The sequence below is a fragment of the Vulpes vulpes genome, unplaced genomic scaffold (genome assembly GCF_048418805.1).
Source record: "Vulpes vulpes isolate BD-2025 unplaced genomic scaffold, VulVul3 u000000678, whole genome shotgun sequence".
Lineage (NCBI taxonomy): Eukaryota > Metazoa > Chordata > Mammalia > Carnivora > Canidae > Vulpes > Vulpes vulpes.
In genome coordinates, this window is record NW_027325803.1 from 78,450 (window position 1) to 99,169 (window position 20,720).

General features: G+C 64.9%; 1 protein-coding gene across 1 annotated transcript in view; it reads left to right on the forward strand.

Moving 5' to 3' along the window:
- CSPG4 (chondroitin sulfate proteoglycan 4) overlaps positions 1-20,436 on the forward strand; it is a 33,457-nt gene extending 13,021 nt beyond the window's left edge. Inside the window, exons 2-10 of the mRNA XM_072745997.1 lie at positions 4,359-4,522; positions 6,107-9,646; positions 10,673-11,155; positions 11,504-11,680; positions 13,234-13,432; positions 13,510-13,644; positions 13,769-13,935; positions 17,398-17,581; positions 17,737-20,436. Of these exons, the coding sequence (XP_072602098.1) occupies positions 4,359-4,522; positions 6,107-9,646; positions 10,673-11,155; positions 11,504-11,680; positions 13,234-13,432; positions 13,510-13,644; positions 13,769-13,935; positions 17,398-17,581; positions 17,737-19,526 (6,839 nt within the window). The 3' untranslated portion in view covers positions 19,527-20,436. The remainder of the gene's footprint in view (positions 1-4,358; positions 4,523-6,106; positions 9,647-10,672; positions 11,156-11,503; positions 11,681-13,233; positions 13,433-13,509; positions 13,645-13,768; positions 13,936-17,397; positions 17,582-17,736) is intronic.
- The last annotated feature ends 284 nt before the right edge of the window (positions 20,437-20,720 follow it).

Genomic DNA, 20,720 nt, shown 5'->3' on the forward strand with positions numbered 1-20,720 from the left:
GGCAGCGGCAGACACCCAGGAATGCTGCTGCTCATGACGCGCGCATGCTGACGGTGGGGCCGCCGGCTACCCCCAGGCTACCCCCAGGCAACCGGGAATGGGCGGGAGCAGGGCACCAGGGGACTGACTTCCGGGGGAGGGGGCGCTCAGACAGGTGGCTGGGCCAAGACCCACAGGCTTTCTCTTCCCTGTCAAATCGCAGCTGCCCTGAAGCCTCAGTTTATGTGTCTGGAAACCCCCCTGAATGCTAACCCTGTAGAGAACTTTGGTGTCGTGAGACCCAGCACCCAAGGAGCGGGGGGCCTGGGGGTAGCTCTCTAGACCGTCCTGGGGCGGGGGTGCTCCCGGTTCTAGCCAGGGGAAGGCAGGGGAGAGGAGCCAAAGGCAAAGAAAGACCAGGGGAGACAGAGATAAGGCAGCGAGGTGGCCGAGTGGCAAAGCCAGAGACAAAGGAGATATGGCAGAGAGACAGGGAGAGACAGTCCGGTGGTGTGGGAGGATCGGGGTCTGCAGCACCCCCACCGCCCCCACCCCCGACACTAGAAGAGGCCCCGTGGCTGAGACCCGGCCTGGCCGCTGGGAGAGCCTGGGGGGGGTGGCTGTGCGCAGAGATGCTCCCCAGCCGCTGACAGGTAAGAGCAGAGCATCTTGAGGGCAGGAGTCACACGCCCCAGGGAGGCAAGAGACGCCCGCCCCACCTGTGCCCTGCCAGCGGGTGGCCTGCTGGGGACGGTGGCCCAAGCTTGTCTCCCCACCTGAAAAGAGGCTTGGCAGGGACGGACACAGGCTCCTCTGTGCCCCAAACCCTCGTCTCAGGAAGAAGGACGGAGCCACTCTGCCGGACCCAGATAGACGCGCCCTGTGCGTGGTCAGGAAGGCCGGGAAGCCGTGGGATGCTCCACCTTCAGCAAACCTCGGGGACGGCCGGGCGTCGGGAGGACGGGTGGGAACCGTCCAGGAACACATGGCCCCTTTCACGGAGTCGGGCCCAGCTGAGCCACGGCGGCGGCCCCGAGGCCCAGGGCAGGCGCGGGCACAATCGCTGCTCTGTCCTGGCAGCTCCCAGCCCACACGCGCACACATGCACAAACACACAGCCTTATGCAAACCCCAAACACCCCCAAGCAGCCACCCACATGCCCGAACACACCCGCAAGTAGACTCTACGTAGTCCTGGACACCCACCCACGGCCGTCTCCCCGGCGGAGAAACCCAGGCGCGCAGTATCCCGCTGCCCCTCCCACTGACCCCAGGGCCCTTGCGGCAGCGGCCCCCAGGCTGAACGCTGGGCAGCACCCGGACGGCCCACACTGCGAACCCCCTGCACAGCTGTGCACAGAGCGGGCTCCCGGACCAGCACAGGACCTCCGGGGCTGGGAGGGAGGGAGGAGGGATGGGGAGCAGCACCCATTTTTACAAAAGGTGACACAGAGGCCAGACCGGGCCCTCTCCTAGCCCAGAGGGCGGCCCACACAGCTGCTGCAGGCCTGAACTGGTGTTTCGGTGAATCCTGTGTCTTCAGCCAGGAGGGTCAGGGCAAGTCTCCAAGCAGTGAGGATGCCTCTCTCCTCCCTCGGCCGCCCTGGGACCCCAGGCAGGCCCCTGCGGCTGGCTTGGCTGCTGCTTCCTTCCCTCCCCTCCTCTGGCTCCAGCTGTTCCAGAGCCCGCACATCTCTGCTTCAGTCTGTCACTTGGCCTTGCTGCCCTTTGAAACCCCCGCCTGCTCCTCTCTCCCAGCGTCACCTCCCCAAGGAAGCCCTCTGGAACTGACTCCTAGCTCACGGCTTCATCCTGTCCTGCCTCCCCACTCACAGCTCGTCTCCAGCTGTCTCCCAGGACCGGGGTTCTGGGTCCTTGCAGCTGCGGCCCATCAGAGACAGCGAGGGGCAGCAGCAGGAGACCAGGACGTGGGGGGAACGGCGCTGTCAGAGTTTCCAGAACCCTGGCCAGCGAGGCCTCAGAGGCCTCTGTTAGGACGAGGGGGCCGCCTGGCCTGTGCACTTCCAGCCGCACAAGGCGGCTTGTGTGAGCGCGTTCCTGCCCAGGCCCACAGGAAACGGCAGGGCCCAGCCCCTCAATAGACTCATTCAGACCCCAGCTCTCTGGAAAGTACCTCTACTTCCTGCCACCCTCCCACTCCGCCTGGAGGACAAGGCTAAACAGGCCGGGCCTCTCCTCTTCTGCGAGGGGGCTAGGGGCAGGTGGTTCAGGGGTTAGAGCCAGCCAGCGCCTTCACTTCCAGCCTGGTATGGCCCTGAGGCCCTGACTATGACGATGTCCCTGCATCCAGCTTCAACAGAGGGCCCCTCCCTGTGCATCCTAACAGGTAAAGGTTGAGCAACAGGCTTTCTGGGAGAAAGGGAACCCCGATTTGTAGCACTTGCCTCTTCCAGGGTATAAATACTGCCACCCGGCCACATCGCCCGGAGGGCAAACTCCTGCAAAGTTAACACTCAGCTCTTGCCAGCTGCTGTGAGCTCCGGCCTGCCCTGGTGATGCCTCCAACCTGAGGAGGCCACACGTCCTCCCCTTCTGTCCTGGGGCTGCCCTCAGTGCCTCGAATCAGTGCCCTTGGGGCACCTGGGTGGCTCCGACAGTTAGGCATCTGCCTTTCACTCAGGTTGTGATCCTGGAGTCCTGGGGTCAAGCCCTGTGTCCACCTCCCCGCTCAGTGGAGAGTTTGTTTCTCCCTCTCCCTCTGCCCCCCTCCCACTTGTGGTCTCTTTCTCTCCTTTTTCTCTCTCTCTCAAATAAATTAATTAAATCTTGAGAGGAAAAAAAGGAATCAATGCTTTTGCAGGTGAGGTGCCAACCCCATATCCATTCTCTAGTCTGCCCCTCACTGGCACCGAGGTCTGCTGGGTCTGCTGGGCTGGTGGTTCTGCTGGGCCTGGTGGTTCTGCTGGGCTTGCTGGGTCTGCTAGGCCTGGTGGTTCTGCTGGGCCTGGTGGTTCTGCTGGGCCTGCCGGGCCTGCTGGGCCTGCTGGCCCATACCCACCCAGACGGTTTTGTAGCTCTTATTCGATTCCTTTACCCTGTCAGACCAGGTTCTGGCGTCACCAGCCACTGCTGGCCAGAGGGCTAACTGGAGGGATTTCAGCTCAGCCCAAAAGGAAGAGCATGATCTTTCTTGGCCATCCCCTGGACTCCTCCGGTGGCAGCCAGTGCCACCTCCTCAGGCCAGGGACCAGTGCAAATGTGGCTGGCGCCAGGTCATCCCCAGCAAGGCCATCAGCCTGCACACAGTGCTCAGGGGAAGCCCTACAGAGATGAATCACCTTTTTAACCCATTCCAGTCTCCTGCCTTTACGAGCCCCGGACCTCTAGGGGACCAAGTCAAAGTTATAATTGGCCCTAATCTCTGCAAAAGGAACAAACCAGAAGTTGTAGCAGCTGGTCTGAGGTCAAGAGAGGCTAATTTGGGGAAACTGTCTGGAGGATGTGGCCTCTTAAAAAGAGGTAGTGTCCTGGGGTGAGACCAAAGGGGCCCTGCACAGCCACCACCAGCCACGGATGGAGGCCCTCTGGCCCTCTCAGCAAACCTCCCACCCTCCCAGGCCTTGTCTCTAGCTACAGACCCAGGCTGGGAAAAGTCAGCTGTAGTCAGCTACGGCTTCCCAGCCATCATGGGAACAACAGGGCCGGATCTGACTGCCCCCCAGGGACAATCAGCAGCCCTGCGGCAGGAAGCAATACAGCTTGATGCAGGAAGCTGGGGCCCACTTGGGGTCCAGTACGTGGTCTCCATCTGGCCTCAGAGCCTTCGCTCTTTGGTGGACTCGGGCTGGCGACTGCACCCTTACCCCAAAGACACCTGGGAGAGAAGTGGGGATGGGTGGGCTGCTTGTTTCAGCACCACTGCCAGGCCCCAGCCGTGGCCCCAGCCTACCGACAGAGGGAGGGCATGGCATGGAAAGCGTTGTCCAAGAACCAAAGCATGGGCACTGAGGGATCCGACTGGGGTAGGGATGATCCTCCTGGAATCCCATTCCTGGGGGCAAAGACCACCAGGCCAGGTGACCCGGTCAGGGATGGTTTTCCATTAGGCCCAAGAGGAACTCGGCCAAGGATGGAGAATCCTCTGGGGCCCCCGGGAGGAGAGGCAGAGCTGTCAGAGGGCCCAGGCCCCAGGAACTCCTGAGGAGGAAACCTGGTTGCTTGGAATAGGTCTGGCCTCCTTTGGAGCTAAGGCCTGGGATGCACACAAGGTGAGACTGCGCCTTCTGGCGCCAGGACCGGACAGGTGAGGGGGCAGTGCCACCCAGCACCGTGAAGCTGCGCCAGCACAAAACCTGCATCCTCCGCAGCACCTCTCCTCTTCCAGGCAAGGGACTGACCCAGCTCCGTCTCTCACACAGCCTCCTTCTTTGGGGAGAACCACCTGCAGGTGCCGGTGACCACAGCTCTGAGCAACATAGACCTCCGGCTACAATTCTCCACGTCCCAGCCCGAAGCCCTGCTCCTCCTGGCAGCAGGCCAGGCTGACCACCTCCTCCTGCAGCTCCACTCGGGATACCTGCAGGTCAGTGGCCTCTCCCTGCTGGACCCCTCTAGCTTGGAATGGCCCCCAGCCGGTGACCTTGCGTAAGCCCCTTTCGCCCTGGGGTCTCTAGGTCTCCGCCACGAGGTGAAGGACAGCGTCTCCCAAGGTGTGACTCCCTGGTGCGCCGGCTGTGCCCCGCAGCCTTCCACCCACACTGCCCACCACCAGCCCTGGCCGCCCCCCCTCACTGTGGGCCTGTGGTGGGCCAGCTGGCTGTCTCTCCAGTCAGGTTCTCGCTCCCCGCCCACCCCGCCTCGCCTTGAAGTCCCAGCGTAGACATCCCTTCCCCCAGGAGGTACCTACCCCCTGGCACTCCCCTGGGCTGGGTGCCCTATCCTGGGGCCCCGCAGCCCCTGTGAGCCCCCTGCTGAGCACTGGTCACCTCATCTGTCCGTGATGGTAACGACCAGTATTGCCAAAGCCTCTCCGTTTTCCCATTTCGTCCTGCCAGTCCCACTAGCTTTATCAGCAAGGAGCCTCCTGGCTCTCCTGAGGCTCCCCCTTAACCATGACGAATTTGAGAGCCTGAGGTCTCCGCCCAAATTCGGGAAAGCCAAATTTCGGCTGCTTCCACACTTGGGGGCTTGGGGGGAGAGGACCGGGCCTGAGGGCGAGGGTCCACCTGCCGCTGCCATGGCTTCTCTCTGCCAATAGGCGGCACTGTTGAGCGGGGCCCGGGTGCAGCCTGGGGCCGGAGCCCTTCCGACCGACAGGTGTGACAGGGACAGGTAGGGCGATGCCACAGCCCAGGGAGCTGGGCTCCCAAGGCCGCCGTGCCCAGGGCTCTGCTCTTTCAGTTCCCATACTCTGCCTCCACCCATCCTGCCATCCAGTTGTGGCAAGGCCACCCCAGGCCCAGTTCTGGTGCCAAAGTCCTAGAGACAGAACAGTTCTCCTCTCCCCGCGGATGCCTCACCCCAGGTCAGGGAGCTTTTCTTTACTTAACCCTCAAAACAGAGCATCTGGAATCAGGCTCCCCACCATGAGCCTGGCTGCCCCGGTGACCCCAGGTACCCTCTATGCCCTGAGTGAATCTTCTGGAGGCCAAGGTGGTTGTCTGGTGGCCCTGTCCCGTCGGAAAGCTGGCGAGGGTAAAACATACAGACTGAATCCCTAGGAGAGCATCTTGCTCTGTCACTTCTCTGATTCACATCAGAGACCCTAGAGCCCATCTGGACCCGTGTTTGGGGGATAAGTAAAGAGGTGGCAGGAAGGAGGGGCCCCGGGGTGGCTCAGGGGTTGAGCACCTGCCTTTGGCTCAGGGTGTGATCCTGGGGTCCCAGGATCGAGTCCCACGTCGGGCTCCCTGCGTGGAGCCTGCTTCTCCCTCTGCCTGTGTCTCTGCCTCTCTCTCTCTGTGTGTCTCATGAATAAATAAATAAATCTTTAAAAAGACAGAGAGAGAGAGAGGGGTGGCAGGAGGCAGACAGGGGTGGCATGAGAAACCTTTGTCCCAGGACGTCTGCTCTGGGGACTCCAATGTGGCCGACCAACTATATTCTTACAGGAGAAGCAGATCGTCTGAAGTGCTGTCCCCACTCCCATCCCTCCATCTCTCCCCAGGTCAGACTCACCCTGGGCCAGGAGGAGCTGAGGCTGCAGACCCCAGCTGAGACTCCGCTGAGCGACTCCGCTGTCCACTCCGTGGAGCTGACTGTGTCAGACAGCGAGGCCTCGTTGTCCGTTGATGGGCTGCTGAACGCCTCAGCCCCCGTCCTGGGAGCTCCCCTGGAGGTCCCCTATGGGATCTTCCTGGGGGGCACTGGAAGCCTGAGCCTGTCCTACCTGATGGGAGCCAGCCGGCCCCTGAGGGGCTGCCTGCACACCGCCACCGTCAACGGCCGCAACCTCCTCCGACCACTGACCCCTGACGTGCACGAGGGCTGCGCTGAAGAGTTTTCTGCTGATGACAGCATGGCTCTGGGCTTCTCTGGGCCCCACTCGCTGGCTGCCTTCCCTGCCTGGAACACTCGGGAGGAGGGCACCCTGGCGTTCATACTCACCACTCGGAGCCAACAGGCGCCCCTGGCTTTCCAGGCGGGGGGCCGGCACGGGGATTTCATCTACGTGGACATATTTGAGGGCCACCTGCGGGCTGTGGTGGAGAAGGGCCAGGGCACCGTGTTGCTCCACAACAGCGTGCCCGTGGCCGACGGGCTACCCCATGAGGTCAGTGTCCACGTGGATGCTCACCAGCTGGAAATCTCCGTGGACCAGTACCCCACACGGACTTCCAACCGTGGGATCCTCAGCTACCTGGAACCCCGTGGCAGTCTCCTCCTGGGGGGGCTAGACACAGAGGCCTCCCGCCACCTCCAGGAACACCGCCTTGGCCTGGCCTCGGGGGCCCTCAACGTCTCCTTCCTGGGCTGCATGGAGGACCTCAGCATCAACGGCCAGAGGCAGGGGCTCCGGGAAGCCTTGCTGACTCGCAGCATGGTGGCCGGCTGCAGCCTGGAGGAAGACGAGTACGAGGAGGACACCTACGGCACCTATGAAGCTCTCTCCACCCTGGCACCGGAGGCCTGGTCCGCCGTGGAGCTGCCCGAGCCCTGTGTGCCCGAACCGGGGCTGCCTCCCGTCTTTGCCAACTTCACCCAACTGCTGACCGTCAGCCCGCTGGTGGTGGCCGAGGGGGGCACAGCCTGGCTTGAGTGGCGGCACCTGCAGCCCACGCTGGACCTGAGCGAGGCCGAGCTGCGTAAATCCCAGGTGCTATTCAGCGTGAGCCGTGGGGCCCGCCACGGGGAGCTCGAGCTGGACGTCCCGGGAGCCCAGGCACGGAAAATGTTCACCCTCCTGGACGTGGTGAACCGCAAGGCCCGCTTCGTCCACGATGGCTCGGAGGAGACCTCCGACCAGCTGATGCTGGAGGTGTCTGTGACCGCCAGGGGCCCTGTGCCCTCCTGCCTCCGGAGGGGCCAGACTTACATCCTGCCCATCCAGATAAACCCGGTCAATGACCCACCCCAAATCATCTTCCCCCACGGCAGCCTCATGGTGATCCTGGAACACACACAGAAGCCCCTGGGGCCCGAGGTCTTCCAGGCCTACGACCCAGACTCTGCCTGCGAGGGCCTCACCTTCCAGCTCCTTGGCACTGCCCCGGGCCTCCCCGTGGAGCGCCAGGAGCAGCCCGGGGAGCCAGCCACCGAGTTCTCCTGCCGGGAGCTGGAGGCGGGCGGCCTGGTCTACGTGCACCGGAGCGGGCCCGCACAGGACCTGACGTTCCGTGTCAGCGACGGGCTGCAGGCCAGCGCTCCGGCCACACTGCAGGTGGTGGCGGTCCGGCCCAGCATCCGGGTCCGCCACAACACGGGGCTGCGCCTGGCCCAGGGCTCCGCCGCCCCTGTGCTGCCCGCCAATCTGTCGGTGGAGACCAACGCGGTAGGGCAGGATGTGAGCGTGCTGTTCCGAGTTGCCGCGGCCCTGCGGTTCGGGGAGCTGCAGAAGCAGGGCGCGGGGGGCGCCGAGGGTGCGGAGTGGCGCCCGGTGCAGGCCTTCCAGCAGCGGGACGTGGAGCAGGGCCGCGTGAGGTACCTGAGCACTGACCCGCAGCACCGCACGGAGGACGCCGTGGAGCGCGTGGCCCTGGAGGTTCAGGTGGGCCAGGAGACCCTGAGCAATCTGTCCTTCCTGGTGACGATCCAGAGAGCCACCGTGCGGCTGCTGCGGCTTGAGCCCCTGCGCACCCACACCACACGGCAGGAGGCGCTCACCGGCGCGCACCTGGAGGCCGCTCTGGAGGAGGGGGTGGGCCCCAGCCCCACCACCTTCCACTACGAGCTGGTTCAGGCCCCCAGGAAGGGTAACCTCAGGCTGCAGGGCGCCCGGCTGTCTGAGGGGCAGGGCTTCACCCAGGATGACCTGCAGGCCGGCCGGGTGACCTACGGGGCCACGGCGCGCACCTCGGAGACCGTGGAGGATGCCTTCCGTTTCCGCGTCATGGCTCCGCCACATTTCTCCCCGCTCTACACCTTCCCCATCCACATCGGGGGTGACCCCGACGCCCCCGTCCTCACCAACGTCCTCCTCTCTGTGCCTGAGGGAGGCGAGGGCGTCCTCTCCGCGGAACACCTGTTTGTCAAGAGCCTCAACAGCGCCAGCTACCTCTATGAGGTCATGGAGCGGCCCCGCCACGGGCGGCTGGTCTGGAGGGGGGCGCAGGACGAGGCCACCGCGGTGACGTCCTTCACCAACGAGGACCTGCTGCAGGGCCGGCTGGTCTACCAGCATGACAACTCCGAGACCACGGAAGACGACATCCCCTTCGTGGCAACCCGCCAGAGTGAGGGCAGCGGCGGCCTGGCCTGGGAGGAGGTCCGGGGCGTCTTCCGCGTGGCCATCCAGCCCGTGAACGACCACGCTCCCGTGCAGACCATCAGCCGCGTCTTCCACGTGGCCCGGGGCGGGCGGCGGCTGCTGACGACAGACGACGTGGCCTTCAGTGACGCCGACTCCGGCTTCACCGACGCGCAGCTGGTGCTGACCCGCAAGGACCTTCTCTTTGGCAGCATCGTGGCCGCGGACGAGCCCACGCGGCCCATCTACCGCTTCTCCCAGGAGGACCTCCGGAAGAGGCGCGTCCTGTTCGTGCACTCCGGGGCCGACCGTGGCTGGATCCAGCTGCAGGTGTCCGACGGGCAGCACCAGGCCACCGCGCTGCTTGAAGTGCAGGCATCCGAGCCCTATCTCCGCGTGGCCAATGGCTCCAGCCTCGTGGTCCCTCAGGGGGGCCAGGGCACCATCGACACAGCTGTGCTCCGCCTGGACACCAACCTAGACATCCGCAGTGGGGATGAGGTCCGCTACCGTGTCACAGCCGGCCCGCACTGGGGGCAGCTGCTCCGGGCTGGCCAGCCGGCCACAGCCTTCTCCCAACAGGACCTGCTGGACGGGGCCGTCCTCTACAGCCACAACGGCAGCCTGAGCCCGCAGGACACCCTGGCCTTCTCTGTGGAGGCAGGGCCTGTGCTCACGGATGCCACCCTGCAGGTGACCATTGCCTTGGAGGGGCCATTGGCCCCACTGCATCTGGTCCAGAACAAGAAGATCTACGTCTTCCAGGGGGAGGCAGCTGAGATCAGAAAGGATCAGCTGGAGGTAAAAGGCCGAGGGGCGAGTGGAAGTCATAGGCCAGAGAAAGGGGGCCCCTTCCATCCAGCCTTCACGCCCTGTGCGTGTGGATGTTTGGGGGGTACCGGTGGGGACTCCTGGGTTGGGTGCATGTCCGTGCTTTGGGGATGTGCCTGTACACGTGCCTGTGGCATGCCTGATGGTCTCCGGGGAGTTTGCCTCAAAGTTATGGGGGCCTCCACCTGTCAGGTGCACACATGTGCATGCTACGGATTCGGAGAATCTGTTTTCTAATAAATTCATTCTCTGGGGGATTCTCCTGGGCACCTTGAGGACCAGGCCTCAGGACCTGGAGAGAGCCGCTGACCATCCAGGAATCAGAGGGCAACCAGGCCTACTGACTCGGTGGCACACGGCCGATTTCTGAGCCCCTGGTGGGTCCAGCTGCCTGGATTTGGGGCAGACGGTGGCTGGCCCTGTCTGGCATCAGAAAGGCTTGGCCTTGACGGAGGCGGCACTGGAGTCCGGCCTTGCAGAGTCTGGGGTTTCAGTAGCAAGGGATGAAAGGACACCCCTCCAGGCAGAGGCACAGGATCAGGGATGTGAGCTGGGGGTGGTGTGTGGCCTCCTGCGGCGGGGCCATCAGGTGGGGGCCCCAGGCCCTGTGTGCAGAGTCTGCCTCCCGAAGGGACGGAGCGCCCTCTGGTGGTGAGCAGTGGCCCCCGCGGAGGCTGGGCGGCCCGTGGGCATGGGCGAGCGCGCGGGTACAGGGTGCGGCAGCCGTGAGGCCTACGTGTGTGTATCCACATCAGTGCGTAGAGGAATTGTGCATCTGTGTCACCGAGTCTGGGGGTGTGACCGCATACACCCCTTGGGGAGTGTGCATGAGTGAGCAGCCGGGGGGGGGGGGTGGCGGCCGGCTGCACGTCTGGGTGTCTGAGTGAGCAGGGGTGTCCGGGGACCTCCTGGGCAGGGGGCTGGGGGGCCCGGCGCTGAGCCTGCTCTGGCCGCTTGGGGGCCGGCGGCCTCCCTCCATAACCCTGTGTCACGCAGGCAGCGCAGGAGGCAGTGCCGCCCGCCCAAATTGTGTTCTCGGTGAAGACCCCGCCGCGGGCCGGCTACCTGGTGATGCTGTCCCGCGGCGCCTCCGTGGCTGGGCCGCCCAGCTGGGACCCCGTGCAGAGCTTCTCCCAGGAGGCGGTGGACGCCGGCAGGGTCCTGTACCTCCACTCCCGCCCCGAGGCCTGGAGTGACGCCTTCTCCCTAGACGTGGGCTCAGGCCTGGGTGCGCCCCTCGAGGGCGTCCGCGTGGAGCTGGAGGTGCTGCCCGCCACCATCCCACTGGAGGCACAGAACTTCAGCGTCCCCGAGGGCGGCAGCCACGTGCTGGCCCCCCCGCTGCTCCGAGTAGCTGGGCCCTACTTCCCCGAGCTGCCCGGCCTCGAGCTGCGGGTCCTTGAGCCGCCTCTGCACGGGGCCCTGCGGAGAGAGGAGGCCCCTCAAGCAGGGACCCTCAGCGCTTTCTCCTGGAAAGAGGTACTGCTCTCAGGACTCGCTGGGGGCCGGGGGGCAGCTGGGGGCTCTACGGCTGGGGGCGTCCACCCAGAGGAAGCAGGGAGGTCGCGGTCGGGGAGGCCTCTGCTCTGGGTGCCTGCTGCCGTTCCTTCCCCTCCAGGCAGTCGGAGGACAGCCCCATTCCCGTTCCTCCTGCGGCCCTTCAGCCTGGGAGGAGTGGTTGTCCCCGTCTCCACCTGCGGGAATGGAAGCGCGGAGGGAGCCTGTCCCTCCCACACCCAGAGGCAGAGCACGAGGGGTGCCGGGGTCGAGCCCGCACCGCCCTCAGGCCTGCTAGGGCCTGGCCTTCAGCCTCAGGCCTGCCCACAGGTAGAACAGCAGCAGATCCGCTATGTGCACGACGGGAGTGAGACACTGACAGACAGCTTCACCCTAGTGGCTAATGCCTCCGAGCTGGACCGCCAGAGCCACCCTGTGGCCTTCACCATCACCGTCCTGCCTGTCAATGACCAACCGCCCATCCTCACCGCAAACACAGGCCTAACGGTGAGAGCAGCCTGGGATCACCTCCCACCTCCCGCCCAAAGAGAGGCCCAGCACAGAGCTCCCCGCCCATGAGCCCCAGTCGCTTTCTCCAAGTGGGGACCGTGCCACATGCCTCTAGGTGGTGGGGAAGAGCTATGGCACTGAAAGTAGGGCACAGGTGTGAGACTTGGTTGTTGAACACTTAGAAGTGCGGCAGGCAGTCTCGTGAATGGCCATCCTTGGCCCTGGCCTTCCCTGGACTCACCCTCAGCTGCAGGCTTTTTCTGTGGCTCAGGACCAGACCTCCTGAAGAAAGTTCTTTCAGGCCCTAAAGGGCAGACTCCAGATGAAGGGTGGTTAAGCTCCCCGCTTCCACCCACAACAAGGGACGGCCACAGCTTGGCTTCCCGAGCCCCTGCTCCTCACATCACCCCAGAATGGTGGTGCTGTCACTCAGCAGAAGCCAAAGCTGAGGCCCAGGCAGGTCACAGCATTCCTCCACGGTCACAGAAGTAGTTACGGGGGAACAGAAAGGGCACGGCATGGCCAAGATCACACGAGATGGTGGACGGGCAGGGCCTGATGGGCACCAGACACCTTTGATGGCAGAGGGTGTGGCTGTGGGGAGTGGTCCAGGGGTGGGGCAGCCCGCAGAGCAGTGGGGGTGCCGGCTCCGGGCTGCCACAGGCCGGTGCTGCTGTGTTGCCCCTTGGCCACCAGGTGATGCTGTCCACAGCGTTTGTGCAGCAGCCTGCGCTGAAGCCCCATCTCTGCGCACCGCACCGTGCTCCCCCTTCCAGGGCTCGGCCGGGGGGGGGGGGGGGGGGGGGGGGGGGGGGGGGGGGGGGGGGGGTTAGCCTGGGACTGAGAGAAGGTCCCTGGGATCCCAGAGGGCTCCGTTTCCTGGGGATGGGAGCCCCTCCCCAAGGCAGCCCAAGGTCCTGACCCAGCTGAGGCCCTGTAACAGGATCCCAGAAACGGGATCCTGCCCTGCTGGCAGGTGGAAGGCCCGACGGGGGCTCCTCTTCCCTCTGAGCCTGGGGTGGGGCTGCCCGCACCCTTCCCTGACCTGGGTGGGCCTCGTGACCGCGCTGGAAACATGCGAGCCTTTGTCACGTGCTGCTTCCAGGCCACGGACAGGGGCCAAGCATCAGCCTTTCCCACCCCGAGCCTCCCGTCCTTCCCTCACCTGGAAAGGGAGTGCGTTTAATCAGCGTCTTGGGGACGCGAGCCTCACCATTCCTGTAGTGTGCCCAGCCCGTCCCCAGACCCACGTGCCCAGGAGGCAGGGCCAGACGGTCGCGGCGCTGCCGTGGGTCGGGGCTGGGGGCTCTGCGGGGGGGAAAGCCTGGTGAGGGAAGAGCCGGGGGCTGGCCTCGCAGGACAAGCAGGTTCAGGGCGGAGAAAAGGGAGCCTGGGCCCGGGGTGGCAGGGGAAGGTCACTGGGCTGGAGGGGCCCTTGGGAGGGGGAGCCCAGGAGGATGCGGGCCTCAGTGACCGCGCAAGGCCTGAGCTGAGCCAGTGGGAGTGCTCCGCTCGGTGGGGACGGAACCCTCACGGGCCTGTGTCCCCAGATGTGGGAGGGGGCCACCGTGCCCTTCCCTCCGGAGGCCCTAAGGGGTGCAGACAGCGACTCGGGCCCAGAGGACCTGGTCTACACCATCGAGCGGCCCAGCAATGGGCAGGTGGTGCTGCGGGCGGCGCCAGGCACCGAGGTGCACAGCTTCACGCAGGCCCAGCTGGACGACGGGCTCGTGCTGTTCTTACACAGAGGTGGGTACCACCGGCTGGAGCGCCTGCGGACGGGGACCCGCGGGGGCCAGCGAGACCCACTCTACGCCCATCCTCAGGAGCCCTGGACGGAGGCTTCCGCTTCAGCCTGTCCGACGGCGAGCATGCTTCCCCTGGACACTTCTTCCGCGTGACGGCCCAGAAGCAGCTGCTCCTCTCCCTGGAGGGCAGCCGGACGCTGACCGTGTGCCCAGGTGGGTCTGCCCGGCGCGCTTGCCTTGTGGGCTTGGGGCCCGGCCAGTCACGCTGCCCCCGCAGGCGCACGGCCTCGCCCTGCCTCCCAGTCCGAGGCCAGCAGGGTCCTGATGTGTCTCACAGGGTCGGTCCAGCCGCTCAGCAGCCAGAGCCTGAGAGCCAGCTCCAGTGCCGGCACCGATCCGCAGCACCTGCTCTACCGGGTGGTGCAGGGCCCCCGGCTGGGCCGCCTGCTCCGCGCCCAGCAGGGCGGCACCGGGGAGGCCCTGGTGAACTTCACGCAAGCCGAGGTAGGGCCCCGCCTTTACAGCCGCCACTAGACTCCCTGCATCCTGGGAGCCACTGTCATCGGATTCCCAGGAGGGGGAGGGGACAGGACCAGGCCTTCGGGGTTCCTCCCCCCACCCACGGAGCTTTCCGCACACCCCAACAAGATGGGATGAAAGGGAGTGGCCACCAGGGGGCCAGGCTGGCAGTGCCACCCAGGGAAGCTGGGAAATGGCTTCGTGGCAGAGACTTTGTCCTGGCTTGGGGGCAGGGGACAGGGCAGGACTGGGTAGTGTCTCGACAGCACCACTGTCCTGCAGTATTGAGTTGGGTGGGGCAGGGATCGGGTGTCCCGTTTTGCAGATAAGGAAACTGAGGCTTACGGAGGTCAGGCGACTGTCCAGAGCATGTGGCCAGTAAGAGGCAAAACCAGGATTCCGGCTGCTAACTACTAGTCCAGGCTTTCTCTCACCAGGGCATGCTTGCTCCTGGAGCTCAGAGACCCCTCCTCGTCCTGCCTGTGACTTGGCTCACCCCAAGACACCTCCCGCCACCCCCCCCCCGCCCCCCCGGCGTCCATCCTCCCACCCCACTCCTGGGGGTCTGTCTCCACTTCCTTCCTGCCACCCTTCAGCCTGGGCCAGAGGTTACAGCTGACAGTCCTTGTGGGTCACATCTGGCCCACAGATGTGTTGTATTTGGCCTGCACAAGACATTTAGTCTTTTAAAATTAATGGTCAACATATAACCTTTGGAGGAGTTCACACACACACACACACACACACACACACACACACACACACACGCAAAAACCTGATCTCCAGTTTCTTAAAAGGCTCTGTTCCCTCCTACAGCAATCAGCTGAGGAGCAACCTCCCCTTTCCCCCAGGTTCTGCTCCCTCGTTAGAAGGATGGTGATCCCCTATTAGCTGGTGATCCCCCATTAATGTGTGGGTGGCTCCCCCTTAGATGGGGCACTGCCCTCCAGTTCCTCACTACCCTGCGGTCCTAGAGCCTCCCACACGCTGCGACCCCAGTTTCCGTCTTAGTATTGTGCAAGCCCTGTTTTTCTTCGAAGCAATAGATTCCCCCTCTCCTAAAAGGGGAAAACAAAAGATAAGCAAAGAGGACACATTTGGATTAGCAGGGGGAAGGGAGCATACTTTTTTTTTTTTTAAGATTTTATTTATTTATTCATGAGACACAGAGAGAGAGGCAGAGACACAGGCAGAGGGAGAAGCAGGCTCCCTGCAGGGAGCCCTACTCGGGACTGGATCCCGGGACCCCGGGGTCACGACCTGGGCTGAAGGCGGGTGCTCAACCGCTGAGCCCCCCAGGCTGTCCAGGAGCGTACTTCTTTATGGAAGTGAGGAAGGGCCCTAGGTGTGTAGCGTGCAAAGAGCCCCGGAGAACAGCAAGTGTGGCAGGATGGTTAGGAGGTGAGGTGGCAGGGGCAAAGGGTCAGAGTGGGATCTTTGCGGTCAAATGAGGAGCCACTGTACTCTCTGAGGAAGAACAGTAATCTCACATCTTAAAAGGCTCGCACTGGCTTCTGTGTTAAGAACAACCATGGGGGGCGAGGGGCGCCTGGGTGGCCCAGTCAGTTAAGCATCTGCCTTCAGCTCAGGTCATGATCCCGGGGTCCTGGGGTGGAGCCCCACATCAGGCTGCCTGCTTCTCCCTCTGCCCCTCCCCCTGCTTGTGTGCTTGCGCTTACTCTCTCTCTCTGTCAAATAAATTAAAAACAAAAAAAACAAAAACAAAAACCGCAGGGGGAGGGAGCGGGGCCCACGCTGGGACACAGGAGGCTGTGGCGATAATCTAGGCCAGAAGTGATGGTGTGTAAGAGAGGGAGGAGTCAGGCATGACTCCAGGGGTTTGGGACTGAGCCACTGGAAGAACAGGGCAGCCATCCCGTGAACTGGGAAGACTAGGAGAGGCGCACGGGTCAGGAGCCTGCGTGGTGCAGGCTGGCTTGGAGAAGTCCCTTGGATATCCCCACGCAGCTGCCAGGAAGTAGACACGTGAGTCTGGAACCTGGGAGAGAGCATTCCGCAGTGGAGGTCGACAGGGGTTATCCACAGAGCTGACCTGGGGGGCATGTGGCTGAAGGAGGAACACGGGGAATGTGCCTGTAGGTAGAGAGGACTCTAAAGGCCAAGGTGTAGACGTTGGGGAGAAGGGGGGGTCGCCAACAGAGGCAGGAGGAACCATGAGGGTGGGACGCGCTGGGAGCCAGTGGCTGTTAGAGGAAGGAAGGCACGATGATGCCAGACGCTGCCAAGCAGGAGAGTAACGCAAGGCCCACAGACCCACCAAAATCCTGGACAGAGTGCACTCGGGACAGCATGGGGGAGATCACAGACTATTCTTTTTGGAGTTTTGCTGTAAAGGAGAGCAAAATGGGGGGAGGCATGACAACATTGGTGGAAAAAGCAAAGTCACAAGTCGTTAAGATGGAAGAGAGGGGGCGCCTGGGTGGTGCAGTTGGTCAAGCATCCGGGTCTTGGTTTCAGTGCAGGTCCTGATCCCAGGGTCCTAGGATGGAGCCCATCTTGGGCACCGTGGTTGCTCTCTCCCTCTCCCCCTCTCCCCTGCATGTGCCCGTGCTCTTGTGCATACGCTCTCTCTTTCTCAAAAAATTGAAAAAAAAAATTAATCTTTAAAAGAAAAAAAGAGGGATCCCTGGGTGGCGCAGCGGTTTGGCGCCTGCCTTTGGCCCAGGGCGCGATCCTGGAGACCCGGGATCGAATCCCACGTCGGGCTCCCGGTGCATGGAGCCTGCTTCTCCCTCTGCCTGTGTCTCTGCCTCTCTCTCTATCTCTCTGTGACTATCATAAATAAATAAAAATTAAAAAAAAAAAAAGAAAAGAAAAGAAAAAAAGATGGAAGAGAGAACAGCATGGCTGAGTCATGATGGCAATGTTCCCTTTTGCGGGGAAATCGTCACCATAGAAGAAAGAAGGGCGATGGTAAAACTGGTGTCTTCAGGGCGGGAGACGGGCAAAACGGGAAGGACCAGCTGTGGAGACCCTCGCCCATAGGGCATCGCTTTCCCTAGGGGCTCAGAGAGGCCAGGTGGTTTGCCTGAGGTTGCAGGGCCCAGAGGTGACAAGGCACCTGGCTGCAGAGCCAGCCTCCTCACTGCTAGTGGTGACCCAGCAGGCTGGTGAGGGCAGGCTGGGGTTAGGGACCCACAGCCAGGTATAGGCCGGAGAGCGGAGAGTGAGGCTGGACACCAGGGACCTGTGGGCGCCAGGCGCGGAACCTGCCTCTCCTTTAAAAATGCACCCCCATCCCTGGGTGGCTCAGCGATTTAGCGCCTGCCTTGGCCCAGGGCACGATCCTGGAGTCCCCGGATAGAATCCCACGTCAGGCTCCCTGCAAGGAGCCTGCTTCGCCCTCTGCCTGTGTCTCTGCCTCTCTCTCTGTCTATGATAAATAAATTAATTAATTTTAAAAAATGCGCCCCCGTGTCCCCGCAGGTATACGCGGGGGATGTTGTGTATGAGCACAAGATGCCTGCTGAGCCCTTCTGGGAGGTCCACGACGCCCTGGAGCTCCGGCTGTCCTCGCCCCCCGCCCCCGACGTGGCCGCCACCCTGGAGGTGGCCGTGTCCTTCGAGGCCGCCTGCCCGCAGCGCCCCAGCCGCCTCTGGAGGAACGAGGGTGAGCAGCGGGATGGGCCGCACAGCGGCGGGTGAGGGCGGGGACGCGGGCGCGGGCGCGGGCGCGGGCACAGTCAGTCCCCAGGGCGCGCTGGAGAGGGGACAGGCCCCCTGTCCTCCGGGGCGCCCGGTCCGACGGCCCGCGTCCCCCCGCAGGTCTCTGGGTGGCCGAGGGCCAGCAGGCGGACATCACCAGCGCGGCCCTGGACGCCTCCAACCTGCTGGCCCGCGTCCCCGCCGCGCTGCGCGCCCGGCACGACGTGCTGTTCCAGGTGACGCGGTTCCCGGCGCGGGGCCGGCTGCTGCTGGCGGGGCGGGCGCTGCACGCGGGCCGGCCGCACTTCCTGCAGTCGGAGCTGGCGGCGGGGCGCCTGGCCTACGCGCACGGCGGCGGGGGCGCGCAGCCCGACGGCTTCGGCTTCCGCGCGCAGCTGCAGGGCCCCGCGGGCGCCGGGCCGGGCGCGCTCCCCGCGCTCCCCGCGCTCCCCGCCGAGGCCTTCGCCGTGCGCGTGGGGGCCGCGGCGGCCGAGCCGCTGCGCCTGCCCCGCGGCTCCCGCGCGCCCGTGTCCCGCGCGCAGCTCCGCGTGCAGCTCCCGGGCGCCGCGCCCGCCGACGTGCAGTACGAGGTGCGGCGCGCGGCCCCCGGCGGCTTCCTGAGCCTCGCGGGCGCGGGCGCGGGCCCGGTGCGCCGCTTCTCGCAGGCCGACGTGGACGCGGGCCGCCTGGCCTTCGTGGCCAACGGCAGCAGCGTGGCGGGCGTGCTGCAGCTGAGCGCGTGGGCCGGCGCCAGCCCGCGCGTGCCCGTGGCGCTGGCCGTGGACGTGCTGCCCGCCGCCATCGAGGTGCAGCTGCGCGCGCCCCTGGAGGTGCCGCAGGCGCTGGGGCGCGGCGCGCTCGGGCCGCAGCAGCTGCGCGTCGTGTCGGACCGCGCCGAGCCCGAGGCCGCCTACCGCGTGACCCGGGCGCCGCGCTTCGGGCAGCTCCTGGTGGCCGGCAGGCCGGCCGGCGCCTTCAGCCAGCGGCAGGTGGACCGCGGCGACGTGGAGTTCGCCTTCACCGACCTGACCTCCCCGCGCGACCGCTTCGCCGTCCTGGCCCACGCGCGGGGCGCCAACGCCACGGCCACGGTGGACGTCACGGTCGCGGCGCTGCTGCGGGTCGGGCCCCGGGGGCCGTGGCCGCAGGGCGCCACCCTGCGCCTGGACGCGGCCGTGCTGGACGCCGCCGAGCTGGCCAACCGCACGGGCGGGGAGCCGCGCTTCCGCCTGCTGGCCGGGCCCCGGCTGGGCCGCCTCGTGCGCGTGGCCCGCGCGGGGCCGGAGCCCGTGGAGCAGTTCACGCAGCGGGACCTGGAGGGCGGGAGGCTGGGGCTGCAGCTGGGCCGCGCGCCCGGCCCCACGGGCGACAGCCTCACGCTGGAGCTGTGGGCGCCCGGCGTCCCCCCGGCCGTGGCCTCCCTGGACTTCCACACCGAGCCCTACGACGCCGCGCGACCCTACGGCGTGGCCCTGCTCAGCCTCCCCGAAGAAGCCGGGGGGCCCGACAGCGGCGCCGCGGCCACGGGCCAGCCGGGCGCGCCAGGCCCCAGCCCCGGGCCCACCGCAGCCAGCGGCGGCTTCCTGGGCCTCCTGGAGGCCAACATGTTCAGCATCATCATCCCCGTGTGCCTGGTGCTCCTGCTCCTGGCCCTGCTCCTGCCGCTGCTCTTCTACCTGCGCAAGCGGAACAAGACGGGCAAGCACGACGTCCAGGTGCTGACCGCCAAGCCCCGCAACGGCCTGGCCGGCGACACCGAGACCTTCCGCAAGGTGGAGCCGGGCCACGCCATCCCGCTCACGGCCGTGCCTGGCCAGGGGCCCCCGCCGGGCGGCCAGCCTGACCCAGAGCTGCTGCAGTACTGTCGGACACCCAACCCCACCCTCAAAAACGGCCAGTACTGGGTGTGAGGCCTGGCCCCGGGCCCAGATGCGGATCAGGCCAGGGATAGGCTCACTCCGGCCCCGGCCCCATCGCTCCCGGGCCCCCGGGGCCGCTGAGCATCCCCCAGAGCCAGAGACACCCGGGGACGTCCAGGGCGGGCGGCGCCGTGAGGCAGTCCCAGGGGCCCGGCACCAGGCAGCGGCAAGAGCCAGGGTCTCCCCAGCCTTCTCCACGCCTGGAGAATTGTGAGGGGGCCGAGGTCAGGGCCTGGAGTCCGTCCCCCTGCCCGGGAGCCAGGTTGAGCTGTCAAAACCAGGGTGACCTCCTAGATATGTCAGGACTCTGGATCCTGGGCCTGTGATCTTCGGTAAGTCACAGCTGACCTGGGCTGCCGAGAGGGCAAGGAGAGGACAGGGCGGGGGGTGGGGGTGGGGGGACAGACCGGGACTCCCGGCTTTCCCACGCCAGGCCAGGCCTCCCTTTGTTTCTGTCCCAGAGTTGACGGGAAAACTTTTTCCCCTGGTTTTTTAGGGAGACGGTATTCCCTGGAGCAGAGGGCAGGAGGAGGGAGCCCCTCCCCTCTCTAGGAGACATAAGCCAGTAGAATAATATATTCAGGGTGCAAAACGGGGTGGGTTGCTCTGGGGCTGGGTTTATTTAAGGGGGACTGCCGGGAAGCTATTTAACACAGTGTCGAGCTAGCCCAGACCCATGGAGCCCCTGAGAGTGTGGGATGGAGGAAGGTCTGAGGCCGCTTCATACCCAGAGCCCCACCTTGACAGGCTGAGGGCTCGGGAGGCCCCGTGGGTCTGTGGCCATACTGGGGCCAGGCCAGAGGCCACTGCAATGCCTGCGCTCCCCCGAGGACGGGGTGCAAGCAGTTGGGCGCACTCAACTCCATGAGGCTTGGATAAATGGTGCTGTGGAGGTTCTGGACAGCTGTGTGTTGTTTGTCTGACCATGCACTGGGCCCTTCCTTGCCCACACCGGCCTGCACTCCCCTGGGGCAGGCCATCCCCCCGGGCCTCTGCTGGCAGGCTGCACAGGGCCACAGAAGCCCTCAATTTCCACCTCCGGGGGCCTTTCAAATCCCCTCTGCCCCCACCTGTGTAGGAAGGTGGGCCAGTCTTTATGGGATGGGACTAAAGCCCTTTGGTTTAGTAGAGAGAAGCTAGGCCCCCTCTGAGAAGCTCAAAGAAACCGTGAAATCAGGAGATGTA